Here is a 21,099-nt window from a genome sequence, read left to right as displayed (position 1 = left end):
GGAGAGAGAGGGCGACTCAGAGAGAGAGAGGGCGACTCAGAGAGAGAGGACGACTCAGAGAGAGAGGACGACTCAGAGAGAGAGAGGACGACTCAGAGAGAGAGGACGACTCAGAGAAAGAGAGAGGACGACTCAGAGAGAGAGGACGACTCAGAGAGAGTGGACGACTCAGAGAGAGAGGACGACTCAGAGAGAAAGGACGACTCAGAGAGAGAGGGCGACCCAGAGAGAGAGGACGACTCAGAGAGAGAGGGGACAACTCAGAGAGAGAGGACGACTCAGAGAGAGAGAGGACGACTCAGAGAGAGAGGACGACTCAGAGAAAGAGGACGACTCAGAGAGAGAGGACGACTCAGAGAGAGTGGACGACTCAGAGAGAGAGGACGACTCAGAGAGAAAGGACGACTCAGAGAGAGAAAGGGCGACTCAGAGAGAGAGGACGACTCAGAGAGAGAGGGGACGACTCAGAGAGAGGGGACGACTCAGAGAGAGAGGACGACTCAGAGAGAGAGGACGACTCGGAGTGAGAGGGGACGACTCACAGAGAGAGGACGACTCAGAGAGAGAGGACGACTCAGAAAGAGATTGAGGACGACTCATAGATAAAGAGAAGACGACTCAGAGATAAAGAGAGAGGACGACTCAGAGAGAGACAGAAGACGACTCTGAGAGAGAGGACGACTCAGAGAGAGAGGACGACTCAGAGAGAGAGGACGACTCAGAGAGAGAGGACAACTCAGAGAGAGAGGGCGACTCAGAGAGAGGACGACTCAGAGAGAGAGAGAGGACGACTCAGAGAGAGAGGGCGACTCAGAGAGAGAGGACGACTCAGAGAGAGAAGGCGACACAGAGAGAGAGAGGACGACTCGGAGTGAGAGGGCGACTCAGAGAGAGAGAGGACGACTCAGAGAGAGAGAACGACTCGGAGTGAGAGGGCGACTCAGAGAGAGAGAGAGAGGACGACTCAGAGAGAGAGGACGACTCGGAGTGAGAGGGCAACTCAGAGAGAGAGGACGACTCGGAGAGAGAGAGGACGACTCAGGGGCGTTAGGAAGCAGAGAGGCAGCCAGAGAAGGGAGTTCTACAACAACATCTGTGTGTGTGCGGTGTTCCACCAACCCTCGCTGCTGCTGCTGCTGGAGAAAGACGAGGCCGAAACGGATCAAACTCGGGGCGTGGGAATCTCGAAGCAACAAATTGCACGATGGTGATCGCCGAGTGGCGCTGCAGGATCGCCTCTCGCGCCGCCTCCAAGGGAATCGTCCGCGCGAGAGGACGACTTTAGTCTCGCGAGAGGACGACTTTAGTCTCGCGTGAGGACGACTTTAGTCTCGCGAGAGGACGACTTTAGTCTCGCGAGAGGACGACTTTAGTCCCTTGCGAACCTTCACAGCGCCCTTCGTGTGTTGCGTGGCCGAGTGGCGTTGTCTGGGACCTGCGTCCTTGCAGCTGCGGTGATTTCAGAATAGGTAGCGAATGAGGCAGAGCTAAGGTGGCGAGTTTTTATTTGGTTTTAATTTTCGCTCTTTAAGTTTGTTTTATTCACAAAAGAGTCCAGCAGCTGATAGCCCCCCCAATCCCCCACATGCCCCCTGTAGCCCCCCGCCCGCCCCATTCCCTCGACCCCCCTTCCCACCCCAGCCCTCTCCACAACCCACACGCCACGTCATTGTCAGCGCTGTCAGGGCACCTCAGTCACCTGCGTACCGTGGGGAGCGGTGGAGCAACGGTTAGCGCGCTGCGCTACGGACCCGGCGACCCGAGTTGCACTCCCGCTCACGAACAATAACAGTGGCGAACATCTGAACCGGTCCTGGACCTCCCCTAGGTCGACTCGGCCTCAAATGAGTGACTGGTGCGGTGTAGTAAACATCGCCACTCGGGAGACAAAGGCGACCGGGCGTGGTGCTGGCCACCCACCCCCTCCTGTGCCCTGCCGGCCTTAACATCAACGGTGATACTCGCTAACAGCACTTGCCCCAATAGCCTGTGGACGGCTATACGGGGGATCTTTGTCTCTGCTTGGTGTCGGCCACAGCACCACGTGGCTGAGTGATGTGGACCCGGGGTCTCGCGCTCAGCTGGGGGGCTGTTTGCGTTGATGAGAATTAAACGGGGGGCTGGCGTATAGGGGATGGGGGGGGGTTACTTTGACCCAAATGCGCGGCTAATCAAGGGAGGCCTCTGCTCTCCGAGAGAGAGAGAGGAGAGAATGCGGGGGGCGACTTTCAGTGGGGTGTGGTGAGTCCCCGCGTCGCGTTGTGGGGAGGAGCGGTGACTGTCGCGGCCAGCGAGCCGCCCTACGAACCCCGATGATCCCCGAGTTCGATTCCCGCTCGCGGCCACCAACAACGACGCTGACGATTATCTGAACCGGCCACCGTCACGAGCGGCGTACGACCCCCGTTGAACATTCGCCACGCGGTGCCGGCACTGAAGTCGACCGCGTCGACTGTCAGCGTCCGCCCGGGATGGACGCCGTCAGTAACCACGCAACGCGGGGAGACGCCACGTGGTCGCCCTGCTGCACGTGGACCTTCTGTCGCCACGTGACCGCCCTGCTGCACGTGGACCTTCTGTCGCCACGTGACCGCCCTGCTGCACGTGGACCTTCTGTCGCCACGTGACCGCCCTGCTGCACGTGGACCTTCTGTCGCCACGTGACCGCCCTGCTGCACGTGGACCTTCTGTCGCCACGTGACCGCCCTGCTGCACGTGGACCTTCTGTCGCCACGTGGTCGCCCTGCTGCACGTGGACCTTCTGTCGCCACGTGACCGCCCTGCTGCACGTGGACCTTCTGTCGCCACGTGACCGCCGAACTGTCACCACTGAAGACGCATCTCCACACCTCGCAAGCATCGTGGATACAGCCTTTATTGACGCTCCTCGACGCGTGTGCGCTGGTCGACGTTCGGCGACGCATCCACGGAGCGTGAAGTGGAGCGCGAAGCGACGACGCATCGACAGAGCGACGACGCATCGACAGAGCGTGAAGTGACGACGCATCGACAGAGCGACGACGCATCGACAGAGCGTGAAGTGACGACGCATCGACATAGCGACGACGCATCGACATAGCAACGACGCATCGACAGAGCGTGAAGTGACGACGCATCGACATAGCGACGACGCACCGACATAGCGACGACGCATCGACAGAGCGTGAAGTGACGACAGAGCGTGAAAGGAGCGTGGCCACGATCGGGCTGTACCCTCTCAGCACGTCCATCTCCGCCGTTTACGTTCTCGCGAGCGGCGGCGGCGGCGGCGGCGGTGACATCCGCCATCAATCATCGTCGCCCGCGTCGCGCGAAGAGCCATCGGAGTCGCGAGAGGCACTCTCCGGGCCATTCGCGGGGCCACTCGCGAGGGGCCCAGGGGCGGAGGCCTCCCGCGCCGCGACGCGCTCCACTCCACCGCTACAAACAACAACGTCCCCCCAACCACCCTGTGCTCATACACTTTGATATTTGTGTTTTGTAAGGCCTATTGGTTGTGGTATATATATAAACTGATTGGATAGAAAGCGTGATCTTTATATTGAAATACTTTGGAAAGTGTTCTTACGGTGTCTCGCACGTGTGTGTGTGTCTCAGCCTCAAATGAGTAGCTGGTGCGATGTGTAACATCGTCACTGGGAAGACAAAGGCGACCGGGCGTGGTGATGGCCACCAACCCCCTCGTGTACCGTGCCGGCCCTCCATAGGTGCTGCTCCGAACCTCCACGGCTATACGTGGGGTATGTTTGTATTTGTGGAGTGATCGTGTAGTGGTGGTTAGCGTGCTACGCTACGAACCCGGCGAGCACCACGCATCGCCATACATCTGGAACTCACAGACAGCTCACCTGCCCGTCCAGATCACTCTCTCTGTCTCTCGCTCTCTCTGTCTCTCGCTCTCTCTGTCTCTCGCACTCTCTGTCTCTCGCTCTCTCTGTCTCTCGCTATCTCTGTCTCTCGCTCTCTCTGTCTCTCGCTCTGTCTCTGTCTCTCGCTCTATCTGTCTCTCGCTCTCTCTGTCTCTCGCTCTCTCTGTCTCTCGCTCTCTCTGTCTCTCGCTCTCTCTGTCTCTCACTCTCTGTCTCTCGCTCTCTCTGTCTTTCGCTCTCTCTGTCTCTTGCTCTCTCTGTCTCTCGCTCTCTCTGTCTCTCTCTGTCTCTCGCTCTCTCTGTCTCTCGCTCTCTCTGTCTCTCGCTCTCTCTGTCTCTCGCTCTCAACATCAACAACAACACCAACAACACTAACACCAACAACAACACCAACAACACTAACAACACCAATAACACTTACAACACCAACAACACCAGCACCAACATCAACAACACCAACAACACCACCACCACAACAACACCAACAACAACAACACTAACACCAACAACACCAACAACAGTAACACCAACAACCGGCCACCACCACCGCCACCACCACCAACCACCTCCGTCCACCTCAAAACCCCGCACCTCGGATTAGCACGGTTGCCTACGTACGGTGCGAAAGAAATTCAACATACATGCACACACATACTTACAACCTCCCACTCCAAATACAATCAGTAACGTCATCAGTATCAGCACCACCAAATTACACCACTCCAGCCACCACTATCGCCACTGCCACCATCACAACGATAATTACAACCATCATCATCACCAGCATCACAACAATTAACCCCATCACAGCCACCACCACAACAATTACCTCCATCACGTCATGGGACCTCCTTTGCCAGTACCAAAATTATTATTTTTTACCTCCATCACAGCCACGACCACAACAATTACCACCATCACAGCCACCACCATCGCAAAAATTACGACCATCACAACAATAATCACAACCATCACCACCATCGCAATCACCACCACCACAACAATCACCACCATCACCACCATCGCCACCCTCGCCACCATCGCAATCAACACCAGAACAATCACCACCATCATCACCATCACCACCATCACCACCATCACCATCACCACCATCACCATCATCACCATCACCACCATCATCACCATCACCACCACCATCGCCACCATCACCACCATCACCATCACCACCATCACCACCATCACCACCATCATCACCATCACCACCATCATCACCATCATCACCATCATCACCATCATCACCACCACCATCACCACCATCATCACCATCACCACCATCATCATCACCATCACCACCATCACCATCACCACCATCATCACCATCATCACCATCACCACCATCAACACCACCACCACCATCATCACCATCACCACCATCATCATCACCATCACCACCACCATCACCACCATCATCACCACCACCATCACCACCATCACCACCACCACCACCATCACCACCACCACCATCACCACCATCACCATCATCACCACCATCACCACCATCACCACCACCATCACCATCACCACCATCACCACCATCACTATCATCACCACCACCACCATCATCACCATCATCACCATCACCACCATCACCACCACCATCACCACCATCACCATCACCACCATCACCATCATCACCACCATCACCACCATCACCACCACCATCACCACCACCATCACCATCAACACCATCATCACCATCATCACCACCACCATCATCATCAACACCACCATCACCATCACCACCATCACCATCACCACCACCATCACCATCACCACCACCATCATCATCAACACCATCATCATCACCATCATCACCACCATCATCACCACCACCATCACCATCATCACCACCATCACCATCACCACCACCATCACCACCATCACCATCACCACCACCATCACCATCACCACCATCACCACCATCATCACCATCAGCATCAACACCATCATCACCATCACCACCACCATCATCACCATCACCACCATCACCACCATCACCACCATCGCCAGTGCCTCCGCTGTGGCCCAGGGGCACCGCCGTCGCTGAGGAATTCAAACGAGGGGGGGGGGTGTGGAATGCGCGGGGGGCCCCGGGGGCGATTCGGTGGAATGGGGGGGGGGGGTGATGGAGGGTAGGGAGAGGATTCAGTGCCGCTAATTGATTAATCAATTAAAACTGAGTATTATACATGAATCGAATGTTGGGGTGCGATAATCGATTGTGTACTGTTTGAGATTTTTTCGTTAAATAACATTTACTAGAATGAGTACAACTATACAAGCAATACAGACAAACGCGAAACAATACAACGAATTTAAAAAATACAAACGATAAACAATAGAAATGAGACGAAATAAAGCATAAACAATGCAAACGATATGTAATACAAACGAAAATTAATACAAAGGATAAACAATACAAACGAGAAACAATACACACGAGAAACAATATAAATGATGAACAAAATACAATATGAACGAGAAACATGGCAAATGAGAAACAATACAAATGAAAACAATAGAAACTAGAAGCAATACAGAAGGAGAAACAATAGAAACGAGAAACAATACAAACGATAAACAATAGAAACGAAAATCAAGACAAACGAGAAACAATGTAAATGAGAAACAATACGAACGAGAAACAATACAAACGAGAAACAATACGAACGAGAAATAACACAAAAGAGAAATGCAAACGAGAAACAGTTCAAGCAATCGTCATCAGATGGTTCTCCCACCTGTTGACGATTGCTTGTGCTGCGATCGAAGCGTAGTGATCTTTTATTATTTATTCTACCCACGTGACTTTACCGAAAGAACCAAAGAGTATGGATTCCTGCAGTCACGAAAGCTTCAAATCAAGATTCGTCAATCTAGATGATGATGATGACGATTGTAAAAATGCGTACCTGCAGTGGCTTCCTAATATCGAAATGAAGAGCGTTCCAGACGGCCGCGGAAGCAGCGTCATCATGGGCCGTTAGCTCAAACAATTTAAAAGTTCCGTGCCCTACGTTGAGCTCGCTCACCGAGCGCCCTCCTCATCGATTCTCGATGATCATTCATTAATGAAGCCGTCTTACGTTCTGTATGCCAATCACTCACAACTGCCCGACATCCTCCACAGCAGCACGTGAGCGAGAGCATTCTGGGTAATTAAGGGCCGCAACCACGCAGCGCTATGAAGGTTAACATTGATAAAGGATAATTCATTCATTATTTTTTTATTGTTGATGTCTATGATAACGAATGGGTGGGAGTGGTGGGGAGGGAGGAGAGTGGTGAGAGAGGGGGGGAGGTAAGGGGGGGTTGGGGAATCACAGCGGGAGTCTCCGCTACTTAACAACTGTTTGGGAAAAATGCAAATAGCCCGGGTCACGTGGCCATTAATCAGGGGATTAGGGGACCCGCGTGGAACCCGATATAGCGACGTAGAGACAAAAGATCCCCGCGTAGCCTTTCGGGGCAAGTGCTGTTAGCGAGTCGCACCACCTATGAAGGCCGGCATGGCACAGGGAGTGGGTGGCCAGAACCACGCCCGGCCGCCTTTGTCTCCCCAGCGCTGATGATCACTGTTACATTGTTTTTATGGCTTTATTTTGGTGATTTTGAAAACGTTTTGGTTTAGCCATGTTTGTTTGTTGTAGTACAGAGTTAGCCTGATAACTTTAATCTACATCGTCTTATGGTTGTTATTGTTTGACTTGCATCCCACCGGGATTTTTGCACGCAGCGTTGAAATGCGGTGGGTTTTTTCAGGAAGACTTTGCTGTTTTTTCCCAGGATTTTTCTGTTGCGTGTAGTCACTTTAAAATGTTTCTGGTTCATGTTTGCACCCGAGTCAAGAGCCGCATGGCTCACAGGGTTATACCTAGTAAATGAAACTGATATTCACACTCCGCCCCAGCTACTAACGTCAGGCTTAGGTGACCCACGCACACACACAGACACACACAGACACACACAGACACACACACAGACACACACCCCCAGATATGTGTACACCCCAGTACGCCCTGGCCGCGTGGACAATGAATTGGGTTGTGCAAGGGGATGGGGGAGGGGTGAAGGGATTAGCGTGGGGGGTGGGTGGGGGTGACAGGGATTCCTTTTCTCGTGAGTGTACACGCGTGTGTGAGTGTACACGTGAGTGTACACGTGTGTGAGTGTACACGCGTGTGTGAGTGTACACGTGTGAGTGTATACGTGCGTGAGATTGGTAGGGAGTGGTAGTGTAGTCGTTAGCGCGCTGCGCTACGAACCCAACGACCCGAGTTCGATTCCTGCTCACCGCCAGCACCAAGGAACGATTATCTGAACCGGTCCTTGGCTTCATCCCCTAGGTCGACTCAGCCTAAAATGAGTACCTGGTGCGGTGTGTAAACATCACTTGGTGAGACAAAGGCGACCGAGCGTGGTGCTGGCCACTCACACCCTCGTGTGCCGTTCCGACCTTCGAAGGTGAAACTCGCTATGACAGCACTTGCCCAGTCTATTTTAGGCTACACGGGTGATCTTTGTCTTTGTATTGTGCGAGTAAATGTAATCACAGCAGCCTTGCCTGCGCTTTCGCCTGGAGGAGGAGCAGCATCAGTCGATTTCAGTCCGGCGAAATGTCAACAACCCCCTCTCGAGCATCGGGGAGCCGCGCGTCTCGACCGCTCTACGACCCGGTGCCAGCGGTGGGAATTCCGCGTTCCAGTGGCAGGGAATGCTCACCTGGTGAATTGATAGTTGAGTTGATGTTGGGTTGAGTTGATGTTGAGTTGATGTTGGGTTGAGTTGATGTTGGGTTGAGTTGATGTTGGGTTGAGTTGATGATGGGTTGAGTTGATGGTTGAGTTGATGTTGGGTTGAGTTGATGGTTGAATTGATCTTGGGTTGAGTTGATGTTGACTTGATGGATTGAATCATCCTGTTCGGTCTCAGCATCCTTCCGAACCTCGAAATATAAACTTTTATATCCCCAGGTAAAACATCTTTAAATATATTGCGGCCCACACGCCCACCCCTCCCCTCGCAAATTTGGGGCGGCCCAAATTTAAAATATTCGGTTTTTTTATAATCAAGCCCCGGCTGTATCTGTGCCTATTCCAGATTCATAGCCACTCTAGAACACTATTCCAATTCATCGACGGGACCTTTTTTGGCAGAATCAAAATGATAATTCAGACTTGATACCTTGCAACAACAAAAAAAGTATAATCCGTTTGGTGTTTGAACATCTTAACACCTACCTGTTTTATTGCCAGAAAGTGTAAAACCTCGATTCTTTATCCGTTTCACGATGCGAATTCACCAAAAGACCGGCACCAACTCCCGCCGCGAAGCCCTCTGCCGTGGCGGCCAGCAAACCCCGACGTTGGCTCTCAGTGGCCCCCTGAGCGTCTTGCCATCATGCGCCGCCAACCAGAAGTACAGTGAGGGAAAAAAAGTATTTTATCCCCTGCTGATTTTGTACGTTTGCCCACTGACAAAGAAATGATCAGTCTATAATTTTAATGGTAGGTTTATTTGAACAGTGAGAGACAGAATAACAACAAATACAATCCAGAAAAACGCATGTCAAAAATGTTATAAATTGATTTGCATTTAAATGAGGGAAATAAGTATTTGACCCCTCTGAAAAACATGACTTAGTACTTGGTGGCAAAACCCTTGTTGGCAATCACAGAGGTCAGACGTTTCTTGTAGTTGGCCACCAGGTTTGCACACATCTCAGGAGGGATTTTGTCCCACTCCTCTTTGCAGATCTTCTCCAAGTCATTACGGTTTCGAGGCTGACGTTTGGCAACTCGAACCTTCAGCTCCCTCCACAGATTTTCTATGGGATTAAGGTCTGGAGACTGGCTAGGCCACTCCAGGACCTTAATGTGCTTCTTCTTGAGCTACTCCTTTGTTTCCTTGCCGTGTGTTTTGGGTTATTGTCATGCTGTAATACCCATCAACGACCCATTTTCAATGCCCTCGCTGAGGGAAGGAGGTTCTCACCCAAGATTTGACGGTACATGGCCCCGTCCATCGTCCCTTCGATGCGGTGAAGTTGTCCTGTCCCCTTAGCAGAAAAACACCCCCAAAGCATAATGTTTCCACCTCCATGTTTGACGGTGGGGATGGTGTTCTTGGGGTCATAGGCAGCATTCCTCCTCCTCCAAACACGGCGAGTTGAGTTGATGCCAAAGAGCTCCATTTTGGTCTCATCTTACCACAACACTTTCACCCAGTTGTCCTCTGAATCATTTAGATGTTCATTGGCAAACTTCAGACGGGCATGTATATGTGCTTTCTTGAGCAGGGGGACCTTGCGGGCGCTGCAGGATTTCAGTCCTTCACGGCGTAGTGTGTTACCAATTGTTTTCTTGATGAATATGGTCCCAGCTGCCTTGAGATCATTGACAAGATCCTCCCGTGTAGTTCTGGGCTGATTCCTCACCGTTCTCATGATCATTGCAACTCCACGAAGTGAGATCTTGCATGGAGCCCCAGGCCGAGGGAGATTGACAGTTCTTTTGTGTTTCTTCCATTTGCGAATAATCGCACCAACTGTTGTCACCTTCTCACCAAGCTGCTTGGCAATGGTCTTGTAGCCCATTCCAACCTTGTGTAGGTCTACAATCTTGTCCCTGACATCCTTGGAGAGCTCTTTGGTCTTGGCAATGGCGGAGAGTTGGGAATCTGATTGTTTCTGTGGACAGGTGTCTTTTATACAGGTAACAAGCTGAGATTAGGAGCACTCCCTTTAAGAGTGTGCTCCTAATCTCAGCTTGTTACCTGTATAAAAGACACCTGGGAGCCAGAAATCTTTCTGATTGAGAGGGGGTCAAATACTTATTTTCCTCATTAAAATGCAAATCAATTTATAACATTGACATGCGTTTTTCTGGATTTTTTTTGTTATTCTGTCTCTCACTGTTCAAATAAACCTAGCATTAAAATTATAGACTGATAATTTCTTTGTCAGTGGGCAAACGTACAAAATCAGCAGGGGATCACATATTTTTTTCCCTCACTGTAGGTAGGGGGCTGACGCCTTCTCGCCTGTAACAAGTCGCATCTTTAGATTTGGGATTCGAGACACTTTGGAATGCCGAAACCGGCCCAGGGGTTTTCCTTACGTGGAACCAACGCGTCCAGAGGACCGCGTGGCTGATGGGATGCGATAAAAAAAAAACTGACGTATTTTGTTTACGTCCGGAGACATTCATGCGAAGGAGGCGAATTGTCCACTTATGTTACCGACAGCACAATAGTCATTCTCGCTTCGTTGTGGAGAATATAAGTAACACAATATATCCGGATGTGTCATTCACATATCCGTCTGTCCCAGAAGGCCGTGTGGGGCCAATGGGTTGCGCAACAACTCCGCTCGTCATCCTCGCAGCAGCGGCGGCTTCCGGCTCAGCCGTCGAGCAAAGACGGCGGCCATCGAATCGTCGCGCGGCGCTTTCAGATGACGCTGCTTCTGCGGCCGTCTGGAACGCGCTCTTCCCTTCCGATATTAGGAAGCCACTGGAGCTATGGCGCTTTTAAATAATCATCTCGATTGAAAATTAATTTATTTAGAACTGCTTGTTGTGCTCAGCTTGTTGTCCCCGCCCCCGCACCTCCAATTAGCACGGTTGGCCACGTACGGTGCGAAAGAAGTTCAACGTACGTACGTCGAACACGACATGATCCATATTTGCTTTCTTTTTGTAGTCTGGCTACGTGGTAGTTTTATGATAAAACATTGTCGTCGACCCTCCACCACCCGACAAGATTGCTATATATAAAACATTTTATATATAAAACATTGTCTGCTTATATATAATATAACATTGTCGTCGACCCTCCACCACCCGACGAGATTGTTATTATATAAAACATGGTCCGCTTCTCTTCTAACGGCCGAGGCCATTCCCTGCATTCTGCTGCCACCTGGCGGCACCACGTGGCACCATATCCGTCGCGCGTCATTGCCGCCCGTGTGACGTCACAGCACACAGTAAAGGTCCCGCCCCCCCTCCGTATAGTCCTTGGACAAAGCTCTTGGGGCAAAGTGCCCTGAGCGAGCGGCACCAATGGGACGCCAGCATGGGTCCAAGAGGCCGCGGTGGACATAAACTCCACCCGTCCGCCTTCGTCTCCCTTACGGTTCCGTTTACACAAGGCAGCAGGTATTTGCTAGGCTGAGTGGACCTAGGGGAGGCCCGGAACTTTGGTTCTGATATTACCTGCCACTGACGTTAGCCGTGGATGGGAACCGAACTCGGGTCACAGAGTTCGTAGTGCAGTACGTGAACCAACTGTAATCGTAAGACAAAGATCCCCCGTATAGCCCCGAGACTGTTGGGGCAAGTGCTTTTAGCGAGCACCTATTAAGGTCCGCACGCCACGTGAGGGGGTGGGCAGCCAGCACTACGCCCGGCCGCCTTTGTCTACCCAGTGGCGAAGTTCCACACCCGGTACCAGGATGTTCATTTGAAGCCGAGTCGACCTAGGCGAGGCCCACGACTGTGGCGGGCGGCGGGGTGAAGTTTCAGACCGTGGGAGCAGCAGAGAGAAGGAGCGCGACCCACCTTTTGGTAGCGTCATCCATATCGCAAGAACCACGGGACCGCTGTGTTATTGACGGCGACGTGGACACCACCTCTCTATGCGTACGGGCAGGGGGGGGGGGGTCTTCATCCAGCAGCGGAGTGGTCAATTTGACCCCAGCATATGAGCCCAATGGCAAGGGGCGGTATAGTGACGCCTGGCGGACAGAGCGGGGTCATTGCACCCAATGGAAGCCGTGGCGTGGGGAAGCGAGCGAGGCGTTTGACGCGTGTGGGCAGGACGTGTCAATGTGAATGCGCCGTTAAACCCGGCCACCACCACCGGGACCTCAGCCGCTAATCGGCACGGGTTTGTCGCGTGACCAAAACGTGTCAATTCGTTGCTAGTTCGACACACCGGGTGTGTTGTAAAGTAAACCCACAATAGAGAACGACGTTTAGCTGGCGTATTACAACCAGCCCCATCGCCTGTATACATAGGGAAAAAAGTGCTTGATCCCCTGCTGATTTTGTACGTTTGCCCACTGACAAAGAAATGATCAGTATATAATTTTAATGGTAGGTTTATTTGAACAATGAGAGACAGAATAACAACAAAATCCAGAAAAACGCATGTCAAAAATGTTATAAATTGATTTGCATTTTAATGAGGGAAATAAGTATTTGATCCCTCTGTAAAACATGACTTAGTACTTGGTGACAAAACCCTTGTTGGCAATCACAAAGGTCAGACGTTTCTTGTAGTAGGCTGACGTTTGGCAACTCGAACCTTCAGCTCCCTCCACAGATTTTCTATGGGATTAAGGTCTGGAGACTGGCTAGGCCACTCCAGGACCTTAATGTGCTTCTTGAGCCACTCCTTTGTTGCCTTGGCCGTGTGTTTTGGGTCATTGTCATGCTGGAATACCCATCCACGACCCATTTTCAATGCCCTGGCTGAGGGAAGGAGGTTCTCACCCATGATTTGACGGTACATGGCCCCGACCATCGTCCCTTTGATGCGGTGAAGTTGTCCTGTCCCCTTAGCAGAAAAACACCCCCAAAGCATAATGTTTCCACCTCCATGTTTGACGGTGGGGATGGTGTTCTTGGGGTCATAGGCAGCATTCCTCCTCCTCCAAACACGGCGAGTTGAGTTGATGCCAAAGAGCTCCATTTTGGTCTCATCTGACCATAACACTTTCACCCAGTTGTCCTCTGAATCATTTAGATGTTCATTGGCAAACTTCGGACGGGCATGTATATGTGCTTTCTTGAGCAGGGGGACCTTGCGGGCGCTGCAGGATTTCAGTCCTTCACGGCGTAGTGTGTTACCAATTGTTTTCTTGGTGAATATGGTCCCAGCTGCCTTGAGATCATTGACAAGATCCTCCCGTGTAGTTCTGGGCTGATCCCTCACCGTTCTCATGATCATTGCAACTCCACAAGGTGAGATCTTGCATGGAGCCCCAGGCCGAGGGAGATTGACAGTTCTTTTGTGTTTCTTCCATTTGCGAATAATCGCACCAACTGTTGTCACCTTCTCACCAAGCTGCTTGGCAATGGTCTTGTAGCCCATTCCAGCCTTGTGTAGGTCTACAGTCTTGTCCCCGACATCTTTGGAGAGCTCTTTGGTCTTGGCCATGGTGGAGAGTTGGGAATCTGATTGTTTCTGTGGACAGGTGTCTTTTATACAGGTAACAAGCTGAGATTAGCACTCCCTTTAAGAGTGTGCTACTAATCTCAGCTCGTTACCTGTATAAAAGACACCTGGGAGCCAGAAATCTTTCCGATTGAGAGGGGGTCAAATACTTATTTCCCTCATTAAAATGCAAATCAATTTATAAATTTTTGACATGCGTTTTTCTGGATTTTTGTTGTTGTTATTCTGTCTCTCACTGTTCAAATAAACCTACCATTAAAATTATAGACTGATCATTTCTTTGTCAGTGGGCAAACGTACAAAATCAGCAGGGGATCAAATACTTTTTTCCCTCACTGTATATGTAAATGCTGTGGGTTTACTCCCCAACAAACTGGTGTGCTGAAAGTGTAACCAATTTGGCACGTTTTGTTTACGTGACAAACCTTACTCATTGGCTGCGGTCGGGTGGTGGTGCCGGGTTCAACGACACACTTTATATTAACGCGATCTAACCCAACACAATAAAAAAAACCTTCGTTACGGACTACGGAGGCGTTCACAACCACTCGCGGAGCGCGGCGGCTTCGACCGATGTCGCCCTGGGAAAAAGGTGCGGCGCCCCGAAGCCACGATAACAATGTCACTCGCAACGGGTCTCAGGAGTAGTTCTGCGATATCTGCTTCCCACCCCCAGGTCGTTCTCGGTCTCGCGCGGGGGGGAGGGGGCGGCGAGTGATGGCACGCAGATTTCAGAATTTTCCGTTTTCCTGCCGTGCCAAAAGCGTCTGTGCAGCAGCAGCGGCACGTGGCTCTGGGTGAAACGCAGCGGACTGCTGTGTGAATCTCGCCACAGTGGGGCTCCGCGGTGGCGAGATGTTAACTACCTCGCCTGGTGTACAGGAGGCTACGTGGGTTCGATCCCCGACGCCTGTTGTATATTTGGAGTTTGCGCGTTCTCACTGTGGCCGCGTGGAGGTTTCCCCGGGTCCTCTGGGTGTTTTACCTCCACATTTATAGTTGGCCATGTCCACGTGATGATAAGCCACTTCGTTGGGCTATCATTCGCGATAGCCAGGTCAAGTCAGAACAAGAGTTCCATAGCTCAGTGGGGGGCCTTACCTTATCCAATTTAAAGTTGATTAATTTAGAATGCAAGCTCACGTCTGCGACTTCTACTTCTATGGACCATACTCTCCCCGTCTGCCGCTCTCATGGGGGTTAAAAAACGGGGGGGGGGGGGGGGGGGTAACATTTTCAAATTGGGAAGAAAAAAAAATCTCGTGTCCAAACACGGAGCGAGCGAAAGAGCAGCGGGAGGGAAGGACGACCACGGGGAGAGCGGCGCGCGGTTCTCTTCGTTCTCTCCCCGCGATTCCGGGGTGCAGGCACGCCGGGACGCCGGGGAATCCGTGGCACCGGGACACTTGGAGACACCCGGACGCCGTGGGCACCGGGGCACCATGGCGCCGAGGTGCCGGGACGCCGTGGGCACCGAGGCGACAGATGCCGGCTCCCGCGCACCACACCGGCCACAAGGGCTGGGGGTCCCTGGACACCGATATGGCGCGCGCCATCGCGTTTGACATTTGCGATTTCCTTCGACTCCGCGACCGTACTTCGCCAGCCAGATGCCGGCGCACCCGGCGATTAGCGCCGGACCCCGGCGCTAGATAAAAACGGTGGCCTGCCACAACAAAAACACCGACGCAGAGCGAGGTCAGGAGACGACTGCCGGGAAGCCGCGTTTGGGAACGCAGTTTGTGTTCCTTTTGTCTTTGCGTGGGGGTTTTTTTTTCTGTTTAATAGCAACGTCAACGAACGAAAGCTTGACAGCGACGGAGCAACCGCTCCACTTAAAGAGACGAGGGGGATGGGGAGAGCCTAAGGCTGATGAACGTGGGGATAGGGAGGCACGGAGGGACAGGGAGAGAGTGGTGGCGGGGGAGGAGGAATGGCGTAAAGGGGGGGGGGGGGCAAGCATGGGAGGAATTGGGGGGAGCCAGGGAGGGAGCCAGGGAGGGAGCCAGGGAGGGAGATGAGAGGAGTGGCGACCGCACACCGTGGGAGCGAGCGACCGCACACCTGCGTTTGCGACAGAGGCGAAGCGGCGGCTATGGGTGCGCAGCGCGGTTCCTTTCCGCGCGAACCCCCCCAAACCCCGCAGACCCCGCAGACCCCAGAGACTACACAAATCCCACAGACCCCACAGACCCCAGAGACCACACATACCACACAAATCCCACAGACCCCAGAGATTCTACAGACCCCAGATACCCCAGAGACCACACATACCACACAAATCCCACAGACCCTACAGACTGCACAAACCACGGCTGTGGTGGCGCTGCCGGTCGTCTCGCTCTGTGTAGATCCCATCACCGTCGCGGGTCCGGTGATGACAATGACGACAATGATAACAATGATAACGACCATGATAACGACCATGATAACGACCATGATAATGACGACGACGACGATGATTGTGTGCTCGCGAAGACGAGCATCGCCCAGCATCGAGTGTGTATAGTCACGTCGTGCTAGTGACTGAGCGAGTGAGTGACTGAGCGAGCGAGCAAGCGACTGAGAAAGCGAGTGACTAAGTGAGGAACCGAGACAGCGACTGAGCGAGTGACTGAGCGAGTGACTGAGTGACTGAGCGAGTGATTGACTGAGTGAGTGAGCGAGCGAGCGTGTCCCGACAACTGAAGAAGCGTGAAGCGATCGCGCCGAAATGCGCTCCTCCGTCGCGACCTTTCGCGACCTCCCGTGACCTGCCGCAACCTCGGAGAAACCGAACACGGCAGTTCGTCGAGAAAGGTAGCGGTCTGCTCCGCGCGAAGCAATGCCCTGGACGCTGTGCACGAGTGTCCACCTTCACCCTCTCCAGCACTGCGTCTTCTCAGTTACACAACTTTTTTTTGTAATAAATCGGACGGAACCTCTCTGGGGTTTCCGACAAAACAGCGTCCCCCGCTCCGCCCCTCCACTTCCCCCCTCCGCTCCCTCCCCCATCCCAAACACCGCCCCCCCCCCCACCCGACCCCTCTCCTTTAATCAGGGGTCACGGAAACTTCACGACGACGCCCCCACGGCCCCCCCTCCTCCTCCACCGCCGCCGCTCCCGCCGCCGCTCCCGCCGCCGCCGGCCGCCTTGGCTTTGTGTCCGGCGAGCGCGGGCGAGCGGGACGTGGGCGAGGAGGCCGAGGACGACGAGGAGGAGGACGACGACGACGACGAGGTCGGAGACGACGAAGACGACGAAGAGGAGGACGAGGACGAGGACGAGGGAGAAGTGGGCGCCGACCCCGGCTGCTTGCGATCCACCAGGCGTGCCGTGATGAGCGCCAGCGGCTGAGACGGCGGCGGCGCCGGCGGCGGCGGCGAGAGGGCGCCGGTGGCCGGAGCCGCGGCCGTGGCGGGAGACGCGTGGTCACGCGTCGTCGACTGGGGGCTCGTGCGGGGGGACGAGGGGGGGCCCACTCGGGGGGACGAGGGGGGGCCCACTCGGGGGGACGAGGGGGGGCCCACTCGGGGGGACGAGGGGGGGCCCACTCGGGGGGACGAGGGGGGGGCGACTCGGGGGGACGAGGGGGGGGCGACTCGGGGGGACGAGGGGGGGGCGACTCGGGGGGACGAGGGGGGGGCGGCACGGGGGTTCATCCGGGAGTCGCTCCCGGAGTTGCCCTCCTCTTCCTCGGCACCCCGCAGGCGATCGCAGCCGCTGCCGTGGTGGCTGTGTCGACGGCGCTGCTGCTGCTGCTGCTGCTGATGTTGGCGACGGTGCTGCTGCTGCTGCTGCTGCTGCTCAGCGCTCCGTCCGAGCTTCTGCCCGTTGGCTTTGCCGTTGCGGCGGGCGCTTCCCGTCGCCGCCTCCGACCCGTTGCGGTGAATAGCAGGGCGCTCGCCGCCGCCGCCGCCGCTGCTGCCCAACGAGCCATTTGATTGGCCGCTGGAGCACGGCTGCTGCTGCTGCTGCTGCTGCCGCTGCGATTGGCCGGTTTCGCGAGGAGCCAATCCCGACGCGTGGGGGGCCATCGCGTGGCTGAGCTTGAGCCTCTTGTAGCACGGGTGCACGCGGTAGCGCAGTGGCAGGGGCCCGCTCTGCTGGGATCGGGGAGCGTGGGGCGGGGGCGGGGGGGTGGACAATCCGGGGGGCGAGTCCGGACGGGAGACGTGAAACGAGTAAGTAAAATTCCCGCGACGGTCGAGCAACACAGCCCACATGGTGGACACTGGCGACGGTGCGGTTGGCTACGTACGGTGCGAAAGTAATTCGACGACAAGAAGAGCAACAGCCGCCATTCACCGCTAAGTGGCGGTGACGTCACCACGGCGCCTGTGCCAGGCTGGGTGCACGTGAAGGCCACACGCCCACTGGCAGTTCACCGGACAGACCCAGATGCCATGGGTTAACGGACCGAAATAACTGGTGGATCCACCACCTGTGCCCACTACATAATACATATTTACACATACAGAGAGGCTGCAGCTGCTGACTGTCATTGTTGAATAAAATGGTTGACAAATGCAATAACTTGGGCACGTGGTGATGGTGGCTGCCAATGATGGTTGATAATGGTTGAATATAAAGGTTGATGACCGTGTGTGTCGACCGTGTGTGTCGACCGTGTGTGTCGACCGTGTGTGTCGACCGTGGTGCATAAGCGCGGTGGTGGACCGTGGGCTGTAGGCGTACCCGTCGCCAGGCGTAGATGTAGGCGATGTCCATGAGGGTGTAGTAATCCTTGAGGCTCTCCTCCTCGTGCAGAACCTCAATCTGTGCAGGAGTGGAGGGATGGAAGCGGGGGGGGGGAAGACCTTAGGTGCTCACTAACAGCCCTCACCCAAACAGTCTGTTCAGGCCATAGGAGAATCTTTGCCCTTCCACGTGTGTATATGTAATCGCATATATGTATGCGTATGTACGTGCACGTATGCATGTGTATGTACGTATATGTACGTACGTACATATATGTACAGTGGTGAGCAGTGGTACAGCGTGCTGCGATACCGAACCCATCGATCCGAGTTCGGTTCCCGCTCACGGCCAACACCAGTGACCATTATCTGAACCGGTCCTGGGTCTCCCCTAGGTCGACTCAACCTCAAATGAGTACCTGGTTTCGGTGTGTAATCGCCGCTACTCAGGCGGCAGGGCGTGGTGTTGGCCACTCACCCCCTTTGTGTGCCGTGCCGGCCTTCGTAGGTCCTACTCGCTAACAGCACTTGCCCCAGCAGTCTGTCAAGGCTACACGGGGGATCCTTGTCTTGTGCGTGTAAAAGCGTTACTCGCCTGGTAGCTGTGTGGGATCTCCATTTTGTTTCGCAGGAACTTCTGCAGGTGCATAACCGTCATGGCTGCCGGGCAGCGCAGGTAGCGCTTGCGGAGTTCCTGCGCAGCGCAAACACACAAACAACACGTGACCACGCACACAGGTGCACATGTAGCACACGAGCAGCACGTCACTTGGATGACAGCTCGTGTGGCACGTGCGCAGCGTTTTGTGAATCTGCTGGATGGAGGCCTGCCGACACTTCGACCATACTTCACCGCACGCTGATCACGAGTTGGCGATCGTGGGTGGGGGAGGGTTTGCCGAGGAGCAGTGCTACGGATGTTACCTGTGGCCGTGGCTAGGAACGGAACTTCGAGCCACAGGGATAAACGTCACGGAACTTTAATTTTAAAAAGAACGAGTGCGACGACGTCACCTCTCCGTTTTGCTTCACTTCGCTTCTGCCCTTGTCGCTGTTGAGAGAATGAAAGGGAGAGAGAGGGAGGAAGAGAGAGGGAGGGAGGGAGGGATAGGACAGAGGGAGAGAGAAGGAGAACGGGGGAGAGAAACGAGTGTCAGCATCTTTTTAATTCTCGTTGTCCCATCTCTCTCTCACCGTTCCCGCTCTCCAACTCTGCGTCGCCGATTTCCCCGCGGGACGTGGACGGCTACGGCACACATTCCCGTGTCGCGTTGTGTTGCGTTCGACGAGTAGCTGGACGTTTGTGAATGTGTCCTATTGTGCCGTGTTGCTTGACGTTGTGAAAGCGTCGTATCGCGTCGATGGGTGTCACCGGACGCTGTGAATGTGTCGTTACCGCACTGTGTCACGTTGCCGTGTCGCGTAGCGTCGCTGGACATTATAAGTTGTATTGCGTCGTCCCGTAGTGTCTCACGTCGCTGGACGCTGCAAATGCGTCGTCGTTGTGTTGCGTACCTGGGCGGCCCCTCCGTGTACTCGATGGAGAGGCTGATGATCTCGTCGTCGGCGATGTTCTGCTTGTCCTCGTCCGCCACCTCGCCCCGCGCCTCGCTCGACTCCCCCGCCCCTTCTACGGGCACACAAAGACAAAGGATCCCCCCCCCGTGTAGCCTTAACAGACTGTTGGGGCAAGCGCTGTTAGCGAGCAGCACCTATGAAGGCCGGCACGGGACACGAGGGGGTGGGTGGCCAGCACCACGCCCGGCCGCCTTTGTCTCCCCAGTGGCGATGTTTAACACACCGCACACCAGGTACTCATTTGAGACTGGGTCGACCTAGAGGAGACCCAGGACCAGTTCAGATGATCGTCACCGGTGTTGGCCACGAGCGGGAATCGAACTTGGCTCGCCGGGATCGTAATGCAGTGTACTAACCGCTGCACTGCCGCTCCCCCACACACACACAAATATCCCCCTTACAGCCTTTACAAACACGTGCACACGTGCCCCCCCCCCCCCCGCACACTGTGGGTAGTTAGCGAGCGCCTATTAAGGCCGACACGGCGGTCGCCGGAGTGCGCAGGCAACGCTCGCGGATCGGAGCCACTCACCGTCTCCCTCCGGGTGCTCCGCGTAGAAGTCTCTCCGCCTCTTCATCTCATCTGTTGGTGCGCAAAATTACACGCGCACGTCAGACGTGACAGCAGTGTGTGCGCGTGTGTGTGCGTGTAGGGGAACGGTAGTGCAGCGGTCAGCGCGCTGCGCTACGAAAACCCGATACCCGCTCACAGCCACAAGTAACAGTGACGATCATCTGAATCAGCCCTGGGCCTCCCCCTAGGTCGACT

General features: G+C 54.3%; 1 protein-coding gene across 4 annotated transcripts in view; it reads right to left on the bottom strand.

Moving 5' to 3' along the window:
- Window positions 1-9,389: 9,389 nt before the first annotated feature.
- Window positions 9,390-21,099, bottom strand: part of PCGF2 (polycomb group ring finger 2) — a 46,142-nt gene continuing 34,432 nt past the window's right edge. For 3 of the 4 annotated variants that reach the window (XM_076060307.1, XM_076060308.1, XM_076060306.1), the window contains 6 exons: window positions 20,863-20,913; window positions 20,268-20,382; window positions 19,767-19,803; window positions 19,348-19,446; window positions 18,751-18,831; window positions 9,390-18,158 (listed from right to left, as the gene is read on the bottom strand). In XM_076060307.1, the coding sequence (XP_075916422.1) occupies window positions 17,127-18,158; window positions 18,751-18,831; window positions 19,348-19,446; window positions 19,767-19,803; window positions 20,268-20,382; window positions 20,863-20,913 (1,415 nt within the window). In that variant the 3' untranslated portion in view covers window positions 9,390-17,126. The remainder of the gene's footprint in view (window positions 18,159-18,750; window positions 18,832-19,347; window positions 19,447-19,766; window positions 19,804-20,267; window positions 20,383-20,862; window positions 20,914-21,099) is intronic. The other variant, XM_076060309.1, reaches the window with a different exon arrangement.

Source organism: Petromyzon marinus, chromosome 4 (assembly GCF_048934315.1).
Source record: "Petromyzon marinus isolate PM22_M1 ecotype Great Lakes invasive population chromosome 4, UKy_Petmar_22M1.pri1.0, whole genome shotgun sequence".
In the NCBI taxonomy this organism is placed as follows: Eukaryota; Metazoa; Chordata; class Hyperoartia; order Petromyzontiformes; family Petromyzontidae; genus Petromyzon; species Petromyzon marinus.
The sequence above is the reverse complement of the archived record's forward strand: the minus strand, read 5'-3'. Positions and strand labels throughout refer to the sequence as shown.